This window comes from Acipenser ruthenus, chromosome 13 (assembly GCF_902713425.1).
Source record: "Acipenser ruthenus chromosome 13, fAciRut3.2 maternal haplotype, whole genome shotgun sequence".
In the NCBI taxonomy this organism is placed as follows: Eukaryota; Metazoa; Chordata; class Actinopteri; order Acipenseriformes; family Acipenseridae; genus Acipenser; species Acipenser ruthenus.
Window position 1 is genome coordinate 9,824,551 of NC_081201.1, and position 19,495 is coordinate 9,844,045.

The window sequence follows — 19,495 nt, forward strand, 5'->3', positions numbered from 1 at the left end:
AGTGATTTTGTGGTCAGATCATGTTTCTGGCTGCAAAGCATGTCACTCAATTGGGGAAGCAGCTGGTTGGTTAAACGACAGGAAAAAAGGCACCAAGATAATTTCTTTCTTCAGGTCAAATGACCTAGGAAGTGCAAGAACAACCTAAAAGCAAGACCTGCAAGCAGCTATCATGTGTTTCTTTCAAAACTTCACATACTTAGTGAATGGAAGTGTGCAACAGGTAATATTCATTTTTATAATATAATTATATATTTTGCTAATTACAACCATTTTAATGTTTACAGGTGTTAAGTCGATGATGAATACAATTATTATTACAGTGACCCATTTTTGGAAACTAAAGAAGTGGAAAAAGGAGTCAGATTACTCCAAAATAAATCACGTTAAAAAGCAAAAAAAGCAAAAAAAAAAACCTGGGAGCACCATATGTTCGGTTGTGATGCCATGACACTGATATGCCAACGGTTTATAGACATGAAGTAATGGTTTAGATTTGCCGTCTGAATTGTCTCTTACATCAGTACTACATTTGTAACCAAATCAAAAAAGTGCGGTTATGATAAACCAGAACAGAACTGTGGATGAGACTACATGTGCTCAATATGTCTGTGCATATGGAACCTTTGAATAAATATTGCATACACAACCCTACACACTGTACACATCCTACTGCTGGCCTCTATATTTGATATCCATTATCTCTGATAACGGTTAAACCCTTAGTAATTCTGAACGTGTAAATGTTGAAACTGTAACTAGTAGAGTCTCTCGTGATACTCACGTGCATGCTCGAACCCCGCCTTCATGCGTTTAAAGAGCCGATGTCTCCACTCCCAACCCTTCAGCTGCTTCTCTCTCTCGGAGCCGTCTCGCTCGCCTGGCGCCTCGTTCACTACCTGCGCGGTGATGTCAATGACTCGCTGCTCCGCCTCTCGGACCAGCGTAGCCAAGTGCAGCGCGCGGCTCTCCAGACTCACAACTGAAACATGTCAAAACACAAGGGAGGGGCGGGACAAGATTAGGGTTCTGCAACAGTTATTATTGCAGTATACGACCAGAATAATATTTCCCTGTAAACAATAATGGAAAATGCACATGAAAGAATTAGTGTGCATACTGTGATCATTTTTACTTCAGAGTATAATACAATCACATTTCATAAACTTAAGCACCATGTTGGCAGAGGAAAAGTAGTCAATGCATTTTACTATCATGCATATACTGAAGAAAGGGGAATTCATTTATAAATGAGCCCATCACCTCACGTTTGCTTGCAAATTGGATTGCAGACAACATAGAACCACCAGTGGCATGGTACTGAGATGTGATTGAGTTTTACAGACTGCTTTCATGGTACGGATGGCATAAGTCACAACACAGACTGGCTGATAATTAAATCCAGAAAACCAGTTAACTTGATGTTGCCAGCTTTGATTAAACCCTACACCAACCTCGGCTCCTTAAAAGTCAATTATTTGATTTTTTCAGCACGCCTCATATCTGTTTTTAATTGTCCGTCTTTGAACTGGCAGTCATTTTACGAGTGTGTTCGTCTGCTCTGAAATGCCTCCTTCGACAGCGCCAGTATGAAAGGGGCATGACAAGAGGGTGCCCGACTAGTTAGGACATCTGTATCCCAGAACGAGACTGCAAATCAAGATAATGTGCCACATAAGGAATGGCAAACACACCAATTATCATGTATTTTGGGAAGCAAATTATTTGTCCCAGGTGGCCTACACTCTTCCTGGTCTGCTTTAGGTGATTCTGTCAGTATCTCCTTCCCCGTATCTGCTATGTCATGGTTCAGGGTTGCAGTGATCATAACAGTTACAAATGAAAAGGAGGCCATCTGGCCCATCAATTCTCATCTAGAAGCTGAATTATCCCAGAACTGTGTCTAGTCAGTTCTTAAGATCCCAATGATTGGGATGGAATGGCTTGGTAACCCATTCCATAAACCCACCAATCTGTGTAAAGAAGTGTCTCCTACTCTCTTTCCTAAGTGTTCATAACTCATACATTTTAGCCCTTAACAAGTTTTATCACAAACAGATAAGCAGTTTATCAGATATGTGGAAAAATATCAAAAGTGTGAAGCACATACAACCGCCTACACTATATCTTCATTGGCAGGTATTTCAAACCTGGTGTGAAAAGCTTTGTGAAAAGCAGCACACCTGTTTCCACTCAAACAAATTTGCTGGGAACCAGGGATTGAGAAAAACGACTTATTTTATAAAAGACGATATACTAGCTCTGTCGATATAACTGACAGAGCTAGTTTAACAGTTATAGGTTATATTTAAATGGTTAATCAAGGGGTAGAAGTTATAATAATTAGAAAGTTTAAATAACATTTATTATTAACAGCTGAAAGTGTTAAAACCCATAAGAGTTTGTGATACAGTGTTTCCTGGAGGGAATGTTTTGGCAGTAGCACAGTTCCACCCTCGGTAAGAAAGAGAGTGGCTTGTGGTAGTGTGCTCACGTTATGCAGCGAACAAACAGTCACTGAGTTCACGTTGAATGTCTGCAATGTTGGACTCCGATTAAAGTCATCTTGTTGAAGACAATATCTGGATTGGCCTCGATTTTCTAAACCAACATTAGGTCTCTGAAAAGTATTACACTAGCAAGCAGCTCCATTTGGGTTTCATTAGAACCATTTTACAAGATTTACAAGACCTGTCCTGAACCGTAAATTTCCACATTCACAAAGTTAACCCTAGCCAATATTTTAAGCACAGCACAGACACCAGGAACAGGGGACACAGTTGGAAACTGAATGGAGACAGATTTAGGACAGAGGTTAGGAGACATTTCTTTACACAGGGAGTGGTGAGGGTATGGCATGGATTACCTAGACATGTTGTTTATGCTAAATCAATTGGATCCTTTGAGAACTGTAAGCCATGCTGATAGGCAGTGGTACGCTTCCTTGGTAATTTCACCTGGACGGTGAAATTGTCCCCATACCTTAAGGGCCAACTTTTCTGTCAGTAGCCAACCAGCTGCTTCCCCCTAATGACTGACATGCTTTGAATTCAGTAAGATGGTTTGACCCCAAAGATACTGCTGAGGTAAAAATGACTAAGGAAGAGAAGAAGTAAAAGACTAGAGAAAGGCATGGACCGTGATTTAAAAAAAATGAAAAAAAACACATCATGTTTGCTGCAAATTTGTTTCATAACTGCACATTTGAGACCTATGTAGCTTGTGAAAGTGCAGACATGTACCACATATAGACTTATTTTGTTGGCTAAATCCACTTTAAAAGGATGAAATATTGCTAAGTCTAGAAGAGGTAAGACAATGGAAAGCCTTGGTAAGCACTCACAGTGTGGGCTCTCCTTGGCGCCAGCCTGCAGTAGTATCCTGGCCATGGGCACATTGTTGGTCATGATGGCGATGTCAAGTGGGAGAAGGCCCTCACTGTTGGGGGTGTTGAGATCCAGCTCCTCCAGACTGTACTGGCTCAGCAGCAGCTGCACCAAATCTAGCTCCTGGTGCTCCACGGCTTCAAACAAGGTCTCATTACTCTGAAACTGACCAGAGAGAGAAAAAAGAGAGATACTTAAAGTCAATTCTCATTAAAACAAACTCACATCTACACAAATTTCCTCATACTACCAATTTTATTACAAACCGACTGAACTGTGGTTCTTTGAGTATGTGGAGTACTGGGAGATGTATTCTTTTTTGTCCAGTTTTTTTTTTTTTTTTTTACTATTGACAACAGGATCATGCTCCTTCTTGTAACAATGCTGGTGCTCGGATTGAAATGGGTGGCGGACAGGATACCTACACATCTCCCCAGATTCTGATACTCTCCACTAAAGAAGATCCTTAGCAAGTTTCATCACAATAGGACAAGTGGTTTACAGAGATTATATATAATATATATGTGTGTGTGTTTGTGTGTGTGTGGGGGGGTTTGTGTGTAATAATAATATTATATATATATATATATATATATATATATATATATATATTAAAAACACACACACACACACACACATACACATACATACATACACACATACACATACACACTGCCGTGCAAAAGTCTTAGACATGTTGCATTTTTCTACTCTGATGCATTATGAGCATCAACAATTTATTCACATACACTTTAAAAACACAGCCATACTTTTAATAACTTAATGTCCTTAGCCAGTTGCATCACAAGCAGTTCCCTCACTCACCATGCAGGACTTGCGCAGCCTCTCTTTGTCTCCTCGGCCGGGCAGCAGGCTGTCATCGAGGGTGGGGAGACCCACGCGGAACTTCCCTGACAGGTTGCGGTAGAGCCGGCGGGCTGCGCTGGGCGAGGAGGGGGCCGAGCCCTTCTTGGGAGGGGTGAGGGGGGGGTCTCGCATATGTTGGGTCATCTTGGGAGAGGTGGTCCTGAGGAGAGTGAATCACCGCTGAGTAACAAGAGAGCGTTTGGCACTTCAAGTCACTTGCAAACACATGATTGGCTCCCTCCAAAGCAACTATTTCCCTAGGGCAGAATCTGAGTGTTTTGAGACGTTTCACCTTCTGAAACTCTTTTGTGCAGCATTTCATATCATCTATATTTTCCCCAATGTCTATTTTCTTACCAGCTAAATATCCTATTATTTGTGTTCTGTAGAATTATTTTTATATTATTATTTTGTTATTTAGCAGATAGCTTTTATCCAATTAAACAAAATATAACAATATATATATTAGTCTTAAACTGAAAAAGAAAATAGAAAAAGATAAAGATATGGAGAGAAATGGCAGATGGAAAGACACAGCAGACATATAAAAGCAAATTTAGAAATACACAACTAACTAATAAAATAACACAATCCATAACAACAGAGAAACGTCCCAGAATAGCCAGTGTCCTTTTCCAATGTCCTTACACGATTGCCGCACACGCTGCCGATCACAACGGCAGGGAAGATGAATCCATAGCAATCCTTAAATCATGAACAGCGCTTGCCTCCGATTCTGTGGCGCATAAATGGAGCAAAAAAAAAAACCCAAAGCACTAAAATGGTATTCTGAAGACATGTTTTGCGCCACGGGTAGGCATAAATTTTAGGGTGTGGTATCATTAACATATTTGCCGAAGCGATTCTGATGACAGCGCAATGGGGTCCCAAACAGACAACTCAGCACTGCGTTAAGACCTGCTGAATCCAGGTTTATTTAGTGGCACAAAGAGGAAATCAAAGAAAGAAAAAGTAAAAGAAAAGAAAAAGAACCCAAGACGAAAAAACGACAAAACATAAGAAACTAAACAATATTATTCGTAAATTAATAATAAACAAATATACAAATTAAAAAAAAAATCTCTTTTGCAGATATAATGGAGTACTACAGAGCGCTCATGAATGAAGACGTAGGAACAACATCATCACACATGTGTATGCAAACTATCCCGGTTCAGCTCATGACTCGTTCATCCTTGCAAACTCACAGCTGACAGCGTTGTTTGAGCAGGATGACAGTCTGAATGGCTGGTTGACAGCTCACAATGGATACCCACTTAAACACATCCCATTACTCCTGCTGAGCACAGGTATAACAGAGCCCTCACCTCTGCTCTAACTGTCACTGAGCGCACATTTGAAATACTGAAAATGCATTTCAGAAGTGTTGATCGCTCAGGTGGGACACTACAGTACAGTCCTCAGAAGGTGTGCAATATGTTTGTTGCAGTTTGTGTATTGCACAATATTTATACTCCAGAGGATACATTACAAGCTCAGAGAGAGCATGTCCCGCTAGAAAATTAATTGGCTGCTGCTACTGATAGACAGGTCAGGGAGGGTGTAATACATGACTATTTTGCTCAGTAGTAAGTATTTTACACTTTGCATGTAGTAATGTTAATGCCATGAAATAATGTACCTTGTATCCCGCACACTTTTTTTTTTTTTAATGTGTTTTGTAGGCTTTTCGAAGACTTTTGTTTTATGATATGAACAACACCCGCATATAATTATGGATGATATGCTTGCTCTTACTATAATGTCATCCATTGAGAGGAAGGGTATATCAGGTATGTAATATTATTTTCATTAATTCATTACAAAAGAAACAACATAGTTAGGCTAAATTAGTTTATTGAAACAAAAAGTGTGGTACATAAATATGGACCTAGTCAGCAAGGCCAGGCCACTGGGAGAGAATACATAAAGCACACATTATGACACAGAACCAAAAAAAAAAGGTGGGAAACACACATAAAGCAATAATGTAGGACAGAGCTAATAGCCAGGACCAGAAGTAGTGGATGAATGAATGTTAACAGATATTAATATAGCAATCTCCTGTGTCATGAAGCATGGTTTACGAATTCTCTCGGCGAGTGACCTGCTACTTGCTGTTCTGACTGCGCTGTTTTTTCTCTGCTACTGCCGCTCAACATGATCACCACGTCTACATTCAAAACTGAGCCTTGCGGAGATCCAAGCACATTCTGTCTCTTAAAGGGATTGCCCAGCCCTGACTGAATAGCAGATTCCCCAACCTGCTCAGTATTGATTGGCTGGGCGCTGTCAGTGCGCCACTAAACGCGCTTGCGCTGGGTTTTTAATTTCATCAGAATCACACTTTTGGAGAAGCCGCTCCCTGCGGTGTAGAGGCGATTGACTTTAACCACTGTGTCTGCGATTGCACTCATTTCATCAGAATATGGCCCCAAATCTACAATCCTCCCCTATCTTCTAATCTTTTCTGTACTTTCTAAAAAATATATATATACAGTACTGTGCAAAAGTTTTAGGCAGGTGTGAAAAAATGCTGTAAAGTAAGAATGCTTTCAAAAATAGACATGTTAATAGTTTATATTTATCAATTAACAAAATGCAAAGTGAGTGAACAGAAGAAAAATCTACATCAAATCAATATTTGGTGTGACCACCCTTTGCCTTCAAAACAGCATCAATTCTTCTAGGTACACTTGCACACAGTTTTTGAAGGAACTCGGCAGGTAGGTTGGCCCAGACATCTTGGAGAACTAACCACAGTTCTTCTGTGGATTTAGGCAGCCTCAGTTGCTTCTCTCTCTTCATGTAATCCCAGACAGAGTCGATGATGTTGAGATCAGGGCTCTGTGGGGGCCATACCATCACTTCCAGGACTCCTTGTTCTTCTTTACGCTGAAGATAGTTCTTAATGACTTTCGCTGTATGTTTGGGGTCGTTGTCATGCTGCAGAATAAATTTGGGGCCAATCTGATGCCTCCCTGATGGTATTGCATGATGGATAAGTATCTGCCTGTACTTCTCAACACTGAGGAGACCATTAATTCTGACCAAATCCCCAACTCCATTTGCAGAAATGCAGCCCCAAACTTGCAAGGAACCTCCACCATGCTTCACTGTTGCCTGCAGACACTCATTCGTGTACCGCTCTCCAGCCCTTCGGCAAACAAACTGCCTTCTGCTGCAGCCAAATATTTCAGATTTTGACTCATTAGTCCAGAGCACCTGCCGCCATTTTTCTGCACCCCAGTTCCTGTGTTTTCGTGCATAGTTGAGTCGCTTGGCCTTGTTTCCACGTCGGAGGTATGGCTTTTTGGCCGCAAGTCTTCCATGAAGGCCACTTCTGACCAGACTTCTCCGGACAGTAGATGGGTGTACCAGTTTCTTTGTGCTTCTTCAAAAGAGCTTGGACAGCACATCTGGAAACCCCTGTCTGCCTTGAAATTTCTGCCTGGGAGAGACCTTGCTGATGCAGTATAACTACCTTGTGTCTTGTTGCTGTGCTCAGTCTTGCCATGGTGTATGACTTTTGACAGTAAACTGTCTTCAGCAACCTCACCTTGTTAGCTGAGTTTGGCTGTTCCTCACCCAGTTTTATTCCTCCTACACAGCTGTTTCTGTTTCAGTTAATGATTGTGTTTCAACCTAGATATTGAATTGATGATCATTAGCACCTGTTTGGTATCATTGTTTAATCATACACCTGACTATATGCCTACAAAATCCCTGACTTTGTGCAAGTGTACCTAGAAGAATTGATGCTGTTTTGAAGGCAAAGGATAGGATGGTCACACCAAATATGGATTTGATTTAGATTTTTCTTCTGTTCACTCACTTTGCATTTAGTTAATTGATAAATATTATTAACATGTCTATTTTTGAAAGCATTCTTACTTTACAGCATTTTTTCACACCTGCCTAAAACTTTTGCACAGTACTGTGTGTATATATATATATATATATATATATATATGACCCGGGACAGCAAAATCAGTCGGAAGTCACATATGTAGATTTTATACAGCGGCCCAATTAGTGAGTAAAGTCATTAATTATCGATTTTGGAGTTGTACACATTTTCGTGTACTTAACAGGTCTAAACTATCGTATCAAGTTTATTTCGTAAAATAATGTCTCTATTACACTGTAAATGGACAGTTTGGTAAAAACAGCGACCTGTAGATTGGCAAAATTAGCTGAAACAAAGACTAAAATCCATATAATTCACTGACTCAACATCAAGGTCCGCCCACACATCCACAACATCCGGGTATCATTTGAAAGCTGTGCCTTCCCTCTTTCCCAATACGTAGGTCATTAATAGACCAATGAAAACGTCATCTCAGTGGGGAAGGAGCCCTCACCCCTGGAGGCTGCTATGGATAGCGTGTCCTCCTCCGCCCTGAAAGGCTGCAGCTCTGGCTCGACCTGGGCTCCCATGGGAGACCCAGGGACTGGAGCTGGTGCGGGTGGTAACTAGGCCGGGACCTCTGCCGGCACCACAGGAGCTTGCTGCCTCAACAGAAGCTCGAGTACCTGGGCCATATGCGCCTTAAGGTCCATAACGTCCCTAGACTGCCTGGAGCGACTACGGGGTGTCGGCGCAGGAGCCTGAGCACAGGGGATCAAGGATGCCATCCAGGAAGGGGCCTATCGGCAGCTCTGGTATAGAGCTCAGTGAATACTTACCAATAGGCAGGCATTTCCCATACGTAATGTTTTGGTGGTCATTTTCAAATTGAAAGGGAACGGTTTTAACAAGTGATTGCAGTGTAAACAGTTCTGCTTGTTGCTATGTGACGTCATTTATCTATGCGTAGTGTCCACCGATTGGCTGAATGCATCTACACGCAGAGACCTCTGGGGCTGCGCCCATGTTGTGGCTATGAACGCACAGAGCTCGCAATCTTTTTGAAGTGAATTACACCGGTGAATGATCACGTTATCAAAAGAACAAGATGTTGCAAAGTCTCTCAACAGTTTGCGATCCAGCAACGAATCTACTGTGACTGACAGGCAATGGATGCAGCTAGTTTCGGAGTATTTTTGTGGTGCTTGCATGCTCATCCGAGTCTGATAGTGAGAGTGGTGCTGCCGATCACAGTGATACAGATGACCCTGGTAATGTTGACAGCAGTAAAAGTGAAGATGGAAAATGTTTTGTTCACTGTTCACTGCCAGTTACGTAAAGGAAAATGACACTTTATAGATTTTCTAATTTTTTAAAATGTTTTCTAGATTTTCTACATTTTTGCTATTGTGAAATTAAGTTTCAATAAATAGGTAATAACTATTTGGTTCATCTCTTTGTCATATCTTGCATAAAGGTACGGGGAGTTATTGGTGAAAGTTTGGTGTATGTAGGAGTACTTTAACATAATGGTTGCTAAGGAAATAGCTGAAAAGTAGGTGTCCCATCTTTCAACTTAATATTCTCAAAATGTCCGCTTCTGACTTTGGTGATTTCAAAATGTCATATCTCTTTGAGATATATCATTTAGTTTGGTATCATTTTAAAGCTTATTATATGCCTAATCCATTGCCATAATAAAACAGTATTTTAAATTTTTGACCAAGTGACTGATTTTGCTGTCCTGGGTCACATTTTCCAAGTTTGACATCTGCTGTAACTAGTGCCCTTCACACCTCTGCAAGGCTAGTGTCTAATACAAAACCAGCACATTCCTCTTAATGTGACCATTAAGAGATCCTGGGGGAGGAGTCTACATCTCCCAGTGCTATAAGATGTGAATAAAACTTAATTTCACCATTCAAGACACGGAAAAAGACTTTGAATTGTTTGTCATTGAATTTATTAAAGTTCCCTTTAGTATGTATAAACCATTGGGGCTGCTGATGAAAAGAATCCTTAAAACATTTCTGAAACGAGTTAAAACATAATTTATGGTAATTATGCCAATTCTCCAGCACTTCTGATTATACCTCTTTCTTGTAGTCATGTTGCAGTCATTAGACTGTTCCGGATTGATTATTTCTTTTTGCCTGCACTACCAATTTGCACCGAGTAATTTCCCCGCACAGCTGTCTATAATAGACTGATTATCTGCCCCCCCTACCCCCACCATACTGACAGCTCAACAGGATCCTGCATAATACCAGAAATGACATGGACCATTTTCAGAACCCCCCCACCCCCACCATACCCTAAAAGATGCAGAAGACCGTGTCAATTGAGATGCAACCTCTTCTTTACAATGATATCCTAGCATGCCGCAATACACAATCATACATTACAAACACATTACAGAGCACAATATATAAAAGGTATTATTAAATATATTTGTGGTTGTGGAAGGGTAGCCGTGTGGTCAAGGCCAGCAGTGAGAGTAACAGAGGCAGGAGACTGCAGTTCAAAGCGCTTGCTGCACACTTTTATTAGCAATAAAATATTTAAACAAAATCTAAATCGGCACCCAAGCGAAGGGTATGTCAGTGCAACAGCAGGAAGCACAACATGCTGATCCCTAACTCTGCCTGCATGTGCTCTTTCATAGCATGTGCTCAGGTCTGATTGATCATCATCCAATCAATTGGCACTCAGCCACCATTCAAATCTTAGAAGGGAGGGGATTCTAACCCCATGCCACATTAACGTATACTTTTTTTTTTTATACTAAAACGCAATATTTAGAAATGGCATGTCCAGGGCCCCTGCCCTGCCACAGTGGTATCTTTCATTCTTAATATGGGTTAAAACATATTAGTGACCATGACCCTTGGAAATCTTATGGATATTTAGAATAACTCCCTTCCCAGCCAGTGGTCTACCCACACTTGTAAAAGTTGCTGATGTAAATGTCAACTTGAAAAGCTCTGCAGAGCTGTTGGCATTCAGAAGCGCTGCCCCTCCCCTCTTCCCTGCCTCCACCCCATTGCAGGCCTCAGGAATTCCATACTCACTGAATTTAAGGACACTGGCAACTTTTGTTGAGAAACATGATAGGACAAGCGTCTATAGTAAGGGAATTTTCCCTACAAGTGATGGCCAAAAATGTCATATTTACCATGGAAGTTGTTTCACCTTTAATGGAACTAACACATGGTAACTTTGCAGGAATGTACTTGAATATTACCACATTCTTATTGTTTCTAAGTGTACTGAACTGTATGTAGGCCCACTTGTGTAATTTTGTTTTAAAGACGCATAGTACCTGAAAATAGTAAATAAATAATTGCAGAATGTATACATTTGTAGTAATTAAAAGAAATTAAATATGTAATCAATCAATTTTTACTTAATGCAAAGATGGTTTTAAGCAATTCTTAGTAATGTCTGTTAATTTGATGAACATTAATACATTAAATATAATTATCAATCATTTTATGTAATTTGTAGTACTGCTAATATATAAGAAAAGCAATGTTCACTATTTTAGGTCCTCTCCCACAGCTCTGAGCTACTGCTGACTAACTAGCCCCACCCTCCTAGAGTTGAGCCTAGGGCCCAAGGGGGGGGGGGGGGGGGGGCGGTAGAGCTGTAAAAACCACAAGAAAGAGTCCACAGTCACCACATGACACAGTCGGGAGGCCACAGAGGATAGAGCTGAGAGCTCAGCTCTTTACACAGAAACCCAGTATCCTCCAGGGGCCACCGACCAACTGTAAAACAACCAGTGAAGCATCTCAGGGCCAGCGGGGTGCCTGGACCACCCTGCAGACAGGCCAGAAAGAGCTGTCATAGCCCCAGATCAACCAACGCCCTTTTCTTTAGAAATCAGCAAAAGAACACACTGCATGATTGAGGAGACGATGGTGGAAGAGGGGGGGCTGAGGCCTGAGGTTACATTACCAGGTCTCTCAGGGTTATTGAAGCATCTATGAAGAGAAATTAATGCACAGACCCAGAAGGGAAACAATCTCTGTGCTAAATAGTGTTTTAATGCTATTTTATAATTGTACAATATGTTCTGGTACCATTGTGAACTACAATACAAAAAACCTTATTGAAATACACCAGCTTTATAAATACATCTCCTTAACCTGTCTGTCCACAATACTTCCCCCTGATATTATAAAAACAGAAAATCATTTTAACACCCAATCAATACCAGTGAAATAAAAAACAAAAGTGCTATTTCAAAGTGAGGTGTGTCCTGTATTCCAGTAAATGGTTAATACTGGCATGTGTCAGAGTCATTAGACCAGTAAAAGCCAGTGGGGAGATCGCAGACTTGAAGCAAGCACACAGACATGAGCAAAGACCTTACTCAGTCTAGTGGGTGGCATTACTCACACAGAAACAGGCCTCAAAAGTCAAGGCTGGAGCTTGCCTATCTCTATTGTTAAATAATTGGTAAAACTAATTTAATGGTTATTTAAAAGCCATCCTCTCACTCTTTGTATAATCTTTTTTCTTTTTTTAAGCAACTGACTAATTAGTTTAACTAGCCATATTAGGTGCATTTACACTGCCATTTCTGATCCGGATCAAATGCATCGGTAGCATTTGATCCTGTCAGTGTAAACGCTCCACTGGCAGTGACGTCCTTTGTTTTGAAGGCGGATGCCAGACTGAAACATTCCCTCCAGTGTATATGCATACATACGAATCTAACAATATATTTATTTCACTTAAGTAGTACTTCAAAGTAAATAAATGAGCCATTACCCTAACAGTTATATAAAGCTGGTACCGGCACTCTTTCCAATCTGGGATCGTATTATAAAAATAATAAGCGTTGCTATTATTGCGTGCGTTATAAAACAATATTACTAACTACAAGCATTATTACTAACAAAAAATATCACAAGAGTGATCTGCGGGGAAAAAAATAAGTACTGGGTTGCATTGTGTCTTAATTGTGTGTAATTTGCGATTAACATTCAATTTATCCGACCGCAGCTTCTCACAGTCAAAAGTCAATAGATACTTCCTTTCACAGCACAACAGTTTATATGGGAGTCATTATTTTGTTTGTGTCTTTTTAAAACATGTACTTTGATGTCTTTCATTTTTCCTGGACCTTCGGTTTTTAACACAACTGCAACAGTTTGCATAACTACCTACAGAACCCCCCCCCCCTTACATTCTTTACATTCTTCCCCCCCAGTGAACTGTACATAACATAGGTAAAAATAACCTCTAATAACTTCTTAGTAAGTCAAAAAAACCTCTGGCTTGAGCACAATGTCTCGAGAAAAATTAGAACACATGGAAACTCCTCCATTGTTGATGTGGTTTAACCTGCTGGATTCGAATGCTTGCAACCTCTCGCTGCCCTGCCTGGTGTCTGGGCTAAATCCAGCCACAACTGTACAGCTACGAAATTACCATATTACCCATAATTGTAGAGTCATATTGAATATAAACTAAATGAAAAAGCGTGGCACACTCAGGAATACCCAAGTAACTTTATTTTAAATTTTAATTTGTTTTCACTGCAGGTGCTATAAACAAAGTTATATAGGAAGCGGCTGTTTAGGTTATTTTGAAAAAATGTATTCAGGGTGTGTCGCGCTACAGGAAGTGGCTGAAAACCGGGACTTTTTAAAAAGACTTTGAGAACAATGTTGGGACACTGGGCCCTTTGATGGAAAGTTGTGAATGTCCCGGCTAAACCAGGATGTCTGGTCACTCTACCTATCTCTGGGTGGGTGGGTGTTTGGCTGCAGGAGCTAGCTATCTATTCTGACCAAAAAATATGCCAGGGATTGAAAACCTGTTTTCCTGCCCAATTTAGAGTGTTCAATTACCTTCCTTCCCAACAACAGCTCAGGAGAACTGAAGGTCAGTGGGCATCTTCTGATACCCATGCCAATCGCCTCTTTACACCCAAGAGCTCAACAGTGGATGTCGGTGAACTACCGGCCACTGGAGGACAAAGGCCAGCTCTGTTATTTGTTATTTAGCAGACGCCTTTATCCAAGGCGACTTACAGGAGACTAGGGTGTGTGAACTATGCATCAGCTGCAGAGTCACTTACAACTACGTCTCACCCGAAAGACGGAGCACAAGGAGGTTAAGTGACTTGCTCAGGGTCACACAATGAGTCAGTGGCTGAGGTGGGATTTGAACCGGGGACCGCCTGGTTACAAACCCGTTTCTTTAACCAATGGACCACACAGCCCTGCAGGTGCCCGCAAACATCGCACAGCCAGGACGCGACTATCTGACTCATCTTGCATACCTCAGGAATCCATAACAATTGTAAACAGCATTCTTTAGATATATGGAAACATGTAAATGTGACATACAAACAACATGTGCGCGTCCGTTGTATCACATTTGTCATGTAGAGAATTGTGCTAGTCCAATCTATTTATTAAAAAGAAAAGTGGAATGTCATTAGTAGGGTCGGGAATCCATGTGTGTATTTATTTATTCATTATTTAAAGTATTTATACAGGAAGTGACTGCTGAGAACAAAGCTGCCGGACCTTGGGTGGCAGTTTGCTGAGGCACTGAAAGAACACAGGCCTTTTTGCAACTAGAGATCTTAGAGAGAGGCCTGACTGTAAATATAAATGAATCGTGATACCTTCTTTTGTAATATATCGTGTCATGACAGAGGTATTTATTGTGATACAAAACCAAAAGCGCAAGGTTTTTTAATGAAGAATATATGTTTTACAGTTGGTATGAATGCATACCAACTGTAAAACATGCAAACTCTCCCTATCTAATTAATGTTTTTGTCTTAACAATAAAGTCCCCCATTAAATGATCATTTGATCTTATAATGCATCATGCAAGTTGCCTATCGGGACCTTCAACTGTATTGTGACACATATGATATCGCAATACATAGTGTGTGGGGGATTTAAAAAAAACAGTGTTATTGTATTGAACTCACGGTATAGTAATGACAGCTTTAGTAGCATTTCTCACTATAAAGCTTCATTGTCGCAGGTCACATACATCACTGCCTGTCTCAACGACTAGATAAGGGGAACTTGTTAATCAAAATGCATGTCCACGAGATCAAGAAAAATGAGTGGAAGCATAATTCACTGTTACGGAAACTACTTGCATACAAGGAGACGGCTCTCCCACCAGCGAACAGCAGCCAAATGGAAATAAAAAATTATGGGAATATCTATTTTGTGTATAATTTGTGAACTTCGTTTAAAATTGTGCATTTTGTCATCCAGAAAATCTGACGGCATGGATTTAAAAAAGTAATTAATAATTAATACCCACTAGTCATTAGCCCTCATTCGGAGGGATATTTTGCCACAGCTTACTACATACAACTCTTTCAATGTGCATTTTTTAATCTTTTTTTGTTAAAAAGTAAAAAAATACGTTTTTTTTTTGGATGGGGCGGGTAAGCCATCTATGTAGGCTTGTTTGGAATTTACTTTCTTATGGTGACAGCTGCTTTTGTTTTTCATTTTAGCATGTACGATTGTAGGCTATATATAAAGACATACGTTTCAAGTGCCACTGGTGTTTGTAGTTAGTTATTATACATGTATACCATGTATGTAACACTTCATTATATATTTATTAAGCTTTTAAAATTACGATTTTACCCAAAACACAATGCGTTTCTAATTAATTGTTCTGTGAATTCCTCCAATCATGATGAATGCATTTTCTCTGGTACTTTTTGCTATCCTCCATGATAAATAAACTCAGCATGATTAGAAGCAGCCACTGAACACTTATAAGAACATTTGATATGCATACAGACGTGTGAAGGTGAACGTGTACATCCATGTAAATCCATATCAACGATGTGTTGCCTGTAAGGAAACTTTATTGTAATATCTAGTATGCCGTTTTCTATACCAAAATTGAATTATTTACTCTTAGGTTTTTGTTTGTATAATTCAAATAAAATCTGCAGTACAGGTGTCATATAATGTATGTATTCAGATTTCAGATAGGCTACAGTTGCATTGATAATTTCTGTAACAATACAGTAGTGCAAATAACGGTATATCCTTTTAGCTATAAAACAAACGTTCTGCAAGGTTACACATGATTATAAAAAGTGCATAAATCTCATTCATAACCACAAGTACAGATAAGGCTTAAATATTTTCATAACTACAGATATTGAATTATCTAGGTAGTCTGTAAGAAATTAACCCTGGTCCTGTACACTCTCTCTTTGTATCGTCAGTGAGTTATATACTCTTTCGTTAATTAAAACCCTCCTTTCACAAGTGCAAATGAACTCCTGTTGTTTTATGACAATTAACACAGATTTTCTTTTAAATTCCCATGCAAACAAAAGAAATAGTCGCAAGAAGCCCTGCTCATTAAGATATGAACATTATTTCGTAAATCAACATAATTTCGAAAATCACATTAGCACGACTATTTAATAATGAAATAGACATAACGACCGCTTGAAAATGCCAAAATACATATCAATTTGCTGATTAACACTGGAGTTCTCATTTACGAGCTCTACTGAGGTCAGATAAACCAAAAATCCCACAGAAAACAAAACAAAAAAAAGTTCTTAAAAGTCCCCAGGATGTGATGGCTGAAACAGAAAATGATACGAAGTGAATCTAGACAAAACTCTCTTAAACTTTATTTAACCTAATATGGTACCAGCATTTAAAGAAATTAGATGACATACTTGCTCTGTGTTTCTCTTTTGAGGCCTATACATAGAAAGTGCAGGACAAGAAAGTGATTTTGTTAGCTACAATCGATTTAATGTCCACAGCTAAAGGTGTCAACAGTAAACTTAAAAGCTCCACCCTCAAGTTAGCACACAAAGTTGCAGATTGGGTGTTATTGAGGTGTCACATGGTGAAGCAGCAGTCAGGACCTCCAAATCTCCAGATCACTTCCTCTCCTGTAAGCCAGCTTCTCTCCACTATAAATCAGTAGGTTTGTTCTGAGGCCTCTTCCTCACGGCACACTTTCATTTCACTCAAATTGGCAGCTCCTTGCGGATTGTAAACGTGCGGTTTCATTTAGCTGCAGCTGCACACCTGCAGCGTGTGGTTTTTGAGGTTTGACCTCTGGCACAAGGCCACTTTACACTAGCCCCTGCCTGGGTTTTCACAGTTAATATAGCTGTACAGCAATAAACAAGCATGTTAGTAACAAACATTCCCAGCCACAGCTGCAGCCGTGCACTATCGTGAACAAGCAAGTCCAGACAATCTATAAACAAGTGGAGACCATTCACCACATCAATGGTTCCAAGCAGTTAAAGAATCTGAAAAGTTTGTCAAGTCGGTCAATAGCAGGTGTCTAATCATCAGTAATCGCCTTACTAAGACATGCATTTTCTTCATCAAAATTATTTTTGATGAAGAAAATTATCCAACATTTTTTTTGCTTTGATTACTTTTTTTAGGAGCTGTTTCCGAGTTATTTCTATAGAGGGTAAACTTTGGCTATAAAACTGTTGCATGGGGACAGGTTAATGGTGTACCAGCTGTTCTTAGAGAGAAGACATGTTTGAGAGCTCGAGTGAGGTCACATAGCTAACAAAGGCAACCCAAAAAATAACTAAAAGATTCTCAACACAATAGGTAATGATATTATAATGATAATAAAGCGAATAAGAAAGTGGATTTTACTAATTGTCTGAAGCTTTATCATAAGTGTTTCTCTAAATATGTGTAATGCATCCCAGCATGTGGTAATAATTCATTTAAATAAATTGTAATTATTTAACTGTACTATAAAACTGCAATATTCAGCAATAAAACATATGATTTACTGCATTTTATTTTAATGCAGGCATTCTTGGAGTGTATGCCATTTCTTCTCCTCAGAGCTGTCAGCACTCCGGCAATCCCTATTTTATTTCTTCTCTCCAGCGATCGAGTTATTACTAAATGTAAGATATCGTCTCCACACACTAGGCCCTTAAGCCAGGTATTTGCTGACAATCTGCTCCACCAAATCAGCCCCCACTGCCTGGAAGAGAATGTCTGCCGCCACCTGCCAGTAACTTCCATAAATCACGATGAACTACACAGCAGTGTAGGGATGTGGTGATAAGGAAGTTTCGATAATCTGATATCGCTGGATTTAAAGAAGAAAAAAAATGTGTATTTGAAAAGATACAGGAACATTTATTTTCCTTACCGAGATTGATAGACAGATAATTTAATTACACCAGTCTTACCTGATGTGAACTTCTGTTTACTATACAGGTCTCAAATGTGCACTTTTGAAAGAAACACACGCTACAATTTTCATTTTAAAAATTATTCATTAATGATATCTGGTATACTACAGCAAGCTCTGTTTGCAAACTTTACTTTCAGGTAGTCTTGCACTATTTGGTCATTCCATCAACTGTCTCCACTAAAACAGAATACTGAAAGCAAGTCCTGCAGACTAAGAGCTTTCTTTAACCTAGTGTGGAACCAGAAGTCATTCTTTAAAATGAAAATATGTGTTTGCTATAACATGTGTTTCTTTCAAAACTGCACATGTGAGATAGCAAACAGAAGCACACAACAGGTAAGATTATGGCATTGTTCATTAGCTATAATCACTTGAATAAAACAAATACAAGTTTTTAACTTTAAGATAGACAGAGAAGTAGGTAAATGTGTATCTTGCAGACAGACAACTCATTGATAGATAGAGATAGATAGATAGATAGATAGATAGATAGATAGATAGATAGATTTTAGTTTTGTATGTTCTATGCACAGGATGACATTTACAGAGGCTAGGATGTACTGGAATTATGACAAATCATCCTTAACAGTGGTTGGTTGATTTCTCATAAGTGATTTATAATTTCAGATAGACAGACAGATATAAACAGAGAGATTGTAAAATACATCTTTATTATATATATTGATCTCAATTATGCAGATATCTTATAGACAGACAGACATACCAATCAATAGAAGACAATCCTATGTAATGTGATGGAGGAAGGAAATACTGAGAGTGACTGGTGAGAGAGGAGGGTACGAAGGTAGAGGGCCAGGGAGACATGGGGATATTGCTGCTCCCTAAATGTGGCTTGCAAAAGGAAATTCTGAAATTTGACTCTTGGCACCAGACTGACTGGCAGCAGTAAGGCTAAGGGATGGGGTGGGGGAGTCAGTGTTACTGGGATCCACATACTTTTCCTGTCGGGTCTTAACTGCTTATAGGAAACTGGGAGCCAAGTTAGCCCCATGACCCTAGGCAACAGACACACTGGGGTTGGCATGGGAACGCAACAAACTCCACAACACAGTCAAGGCCACAGGCAACGTCCCTGTCTCTGGTAGGGACTAGCTAACAGTCAACACAGCAGAAGGCAGGCTTAGTTTCTCCTCTGGGGAAGACA

General features: G+C 39.8%; 1 protein-coding gene across 6 annotated transcripts in view; it reads right to left on the minus strand.

The window, feature by feature from the left end:
- Nucleotides 1-19,495, minus strand: part of LOC117417832 (ankyrin repeat and fibronectin type-III domain-containing protein 1-like) — a 198,234-nt gene that overhangs the window by 22,305 nt on the left and 156,434 nt on the right. For all 6 annotated transcript variants that reach the window (XM_059035633.1, XM_059035632.1, XM_059035630.1 and 3 more), the window contains 3 exons: nt 4,212-4,413; nt 3,344-3,551; nt 785-982 (listed from right to left, as the gene is read on the minus strand). In XM_059035633.1, coding sequence (XP_058891616.1) covers nt 785-982; nt 3,344-3,551; nt 4,212-4,413 — 608 coding nt within the window. The remainder of the gene's footprint in view (nt 1-784; nt 983-3,343; nt 3,552-4,211; nt 4,414-19,495) is intronic.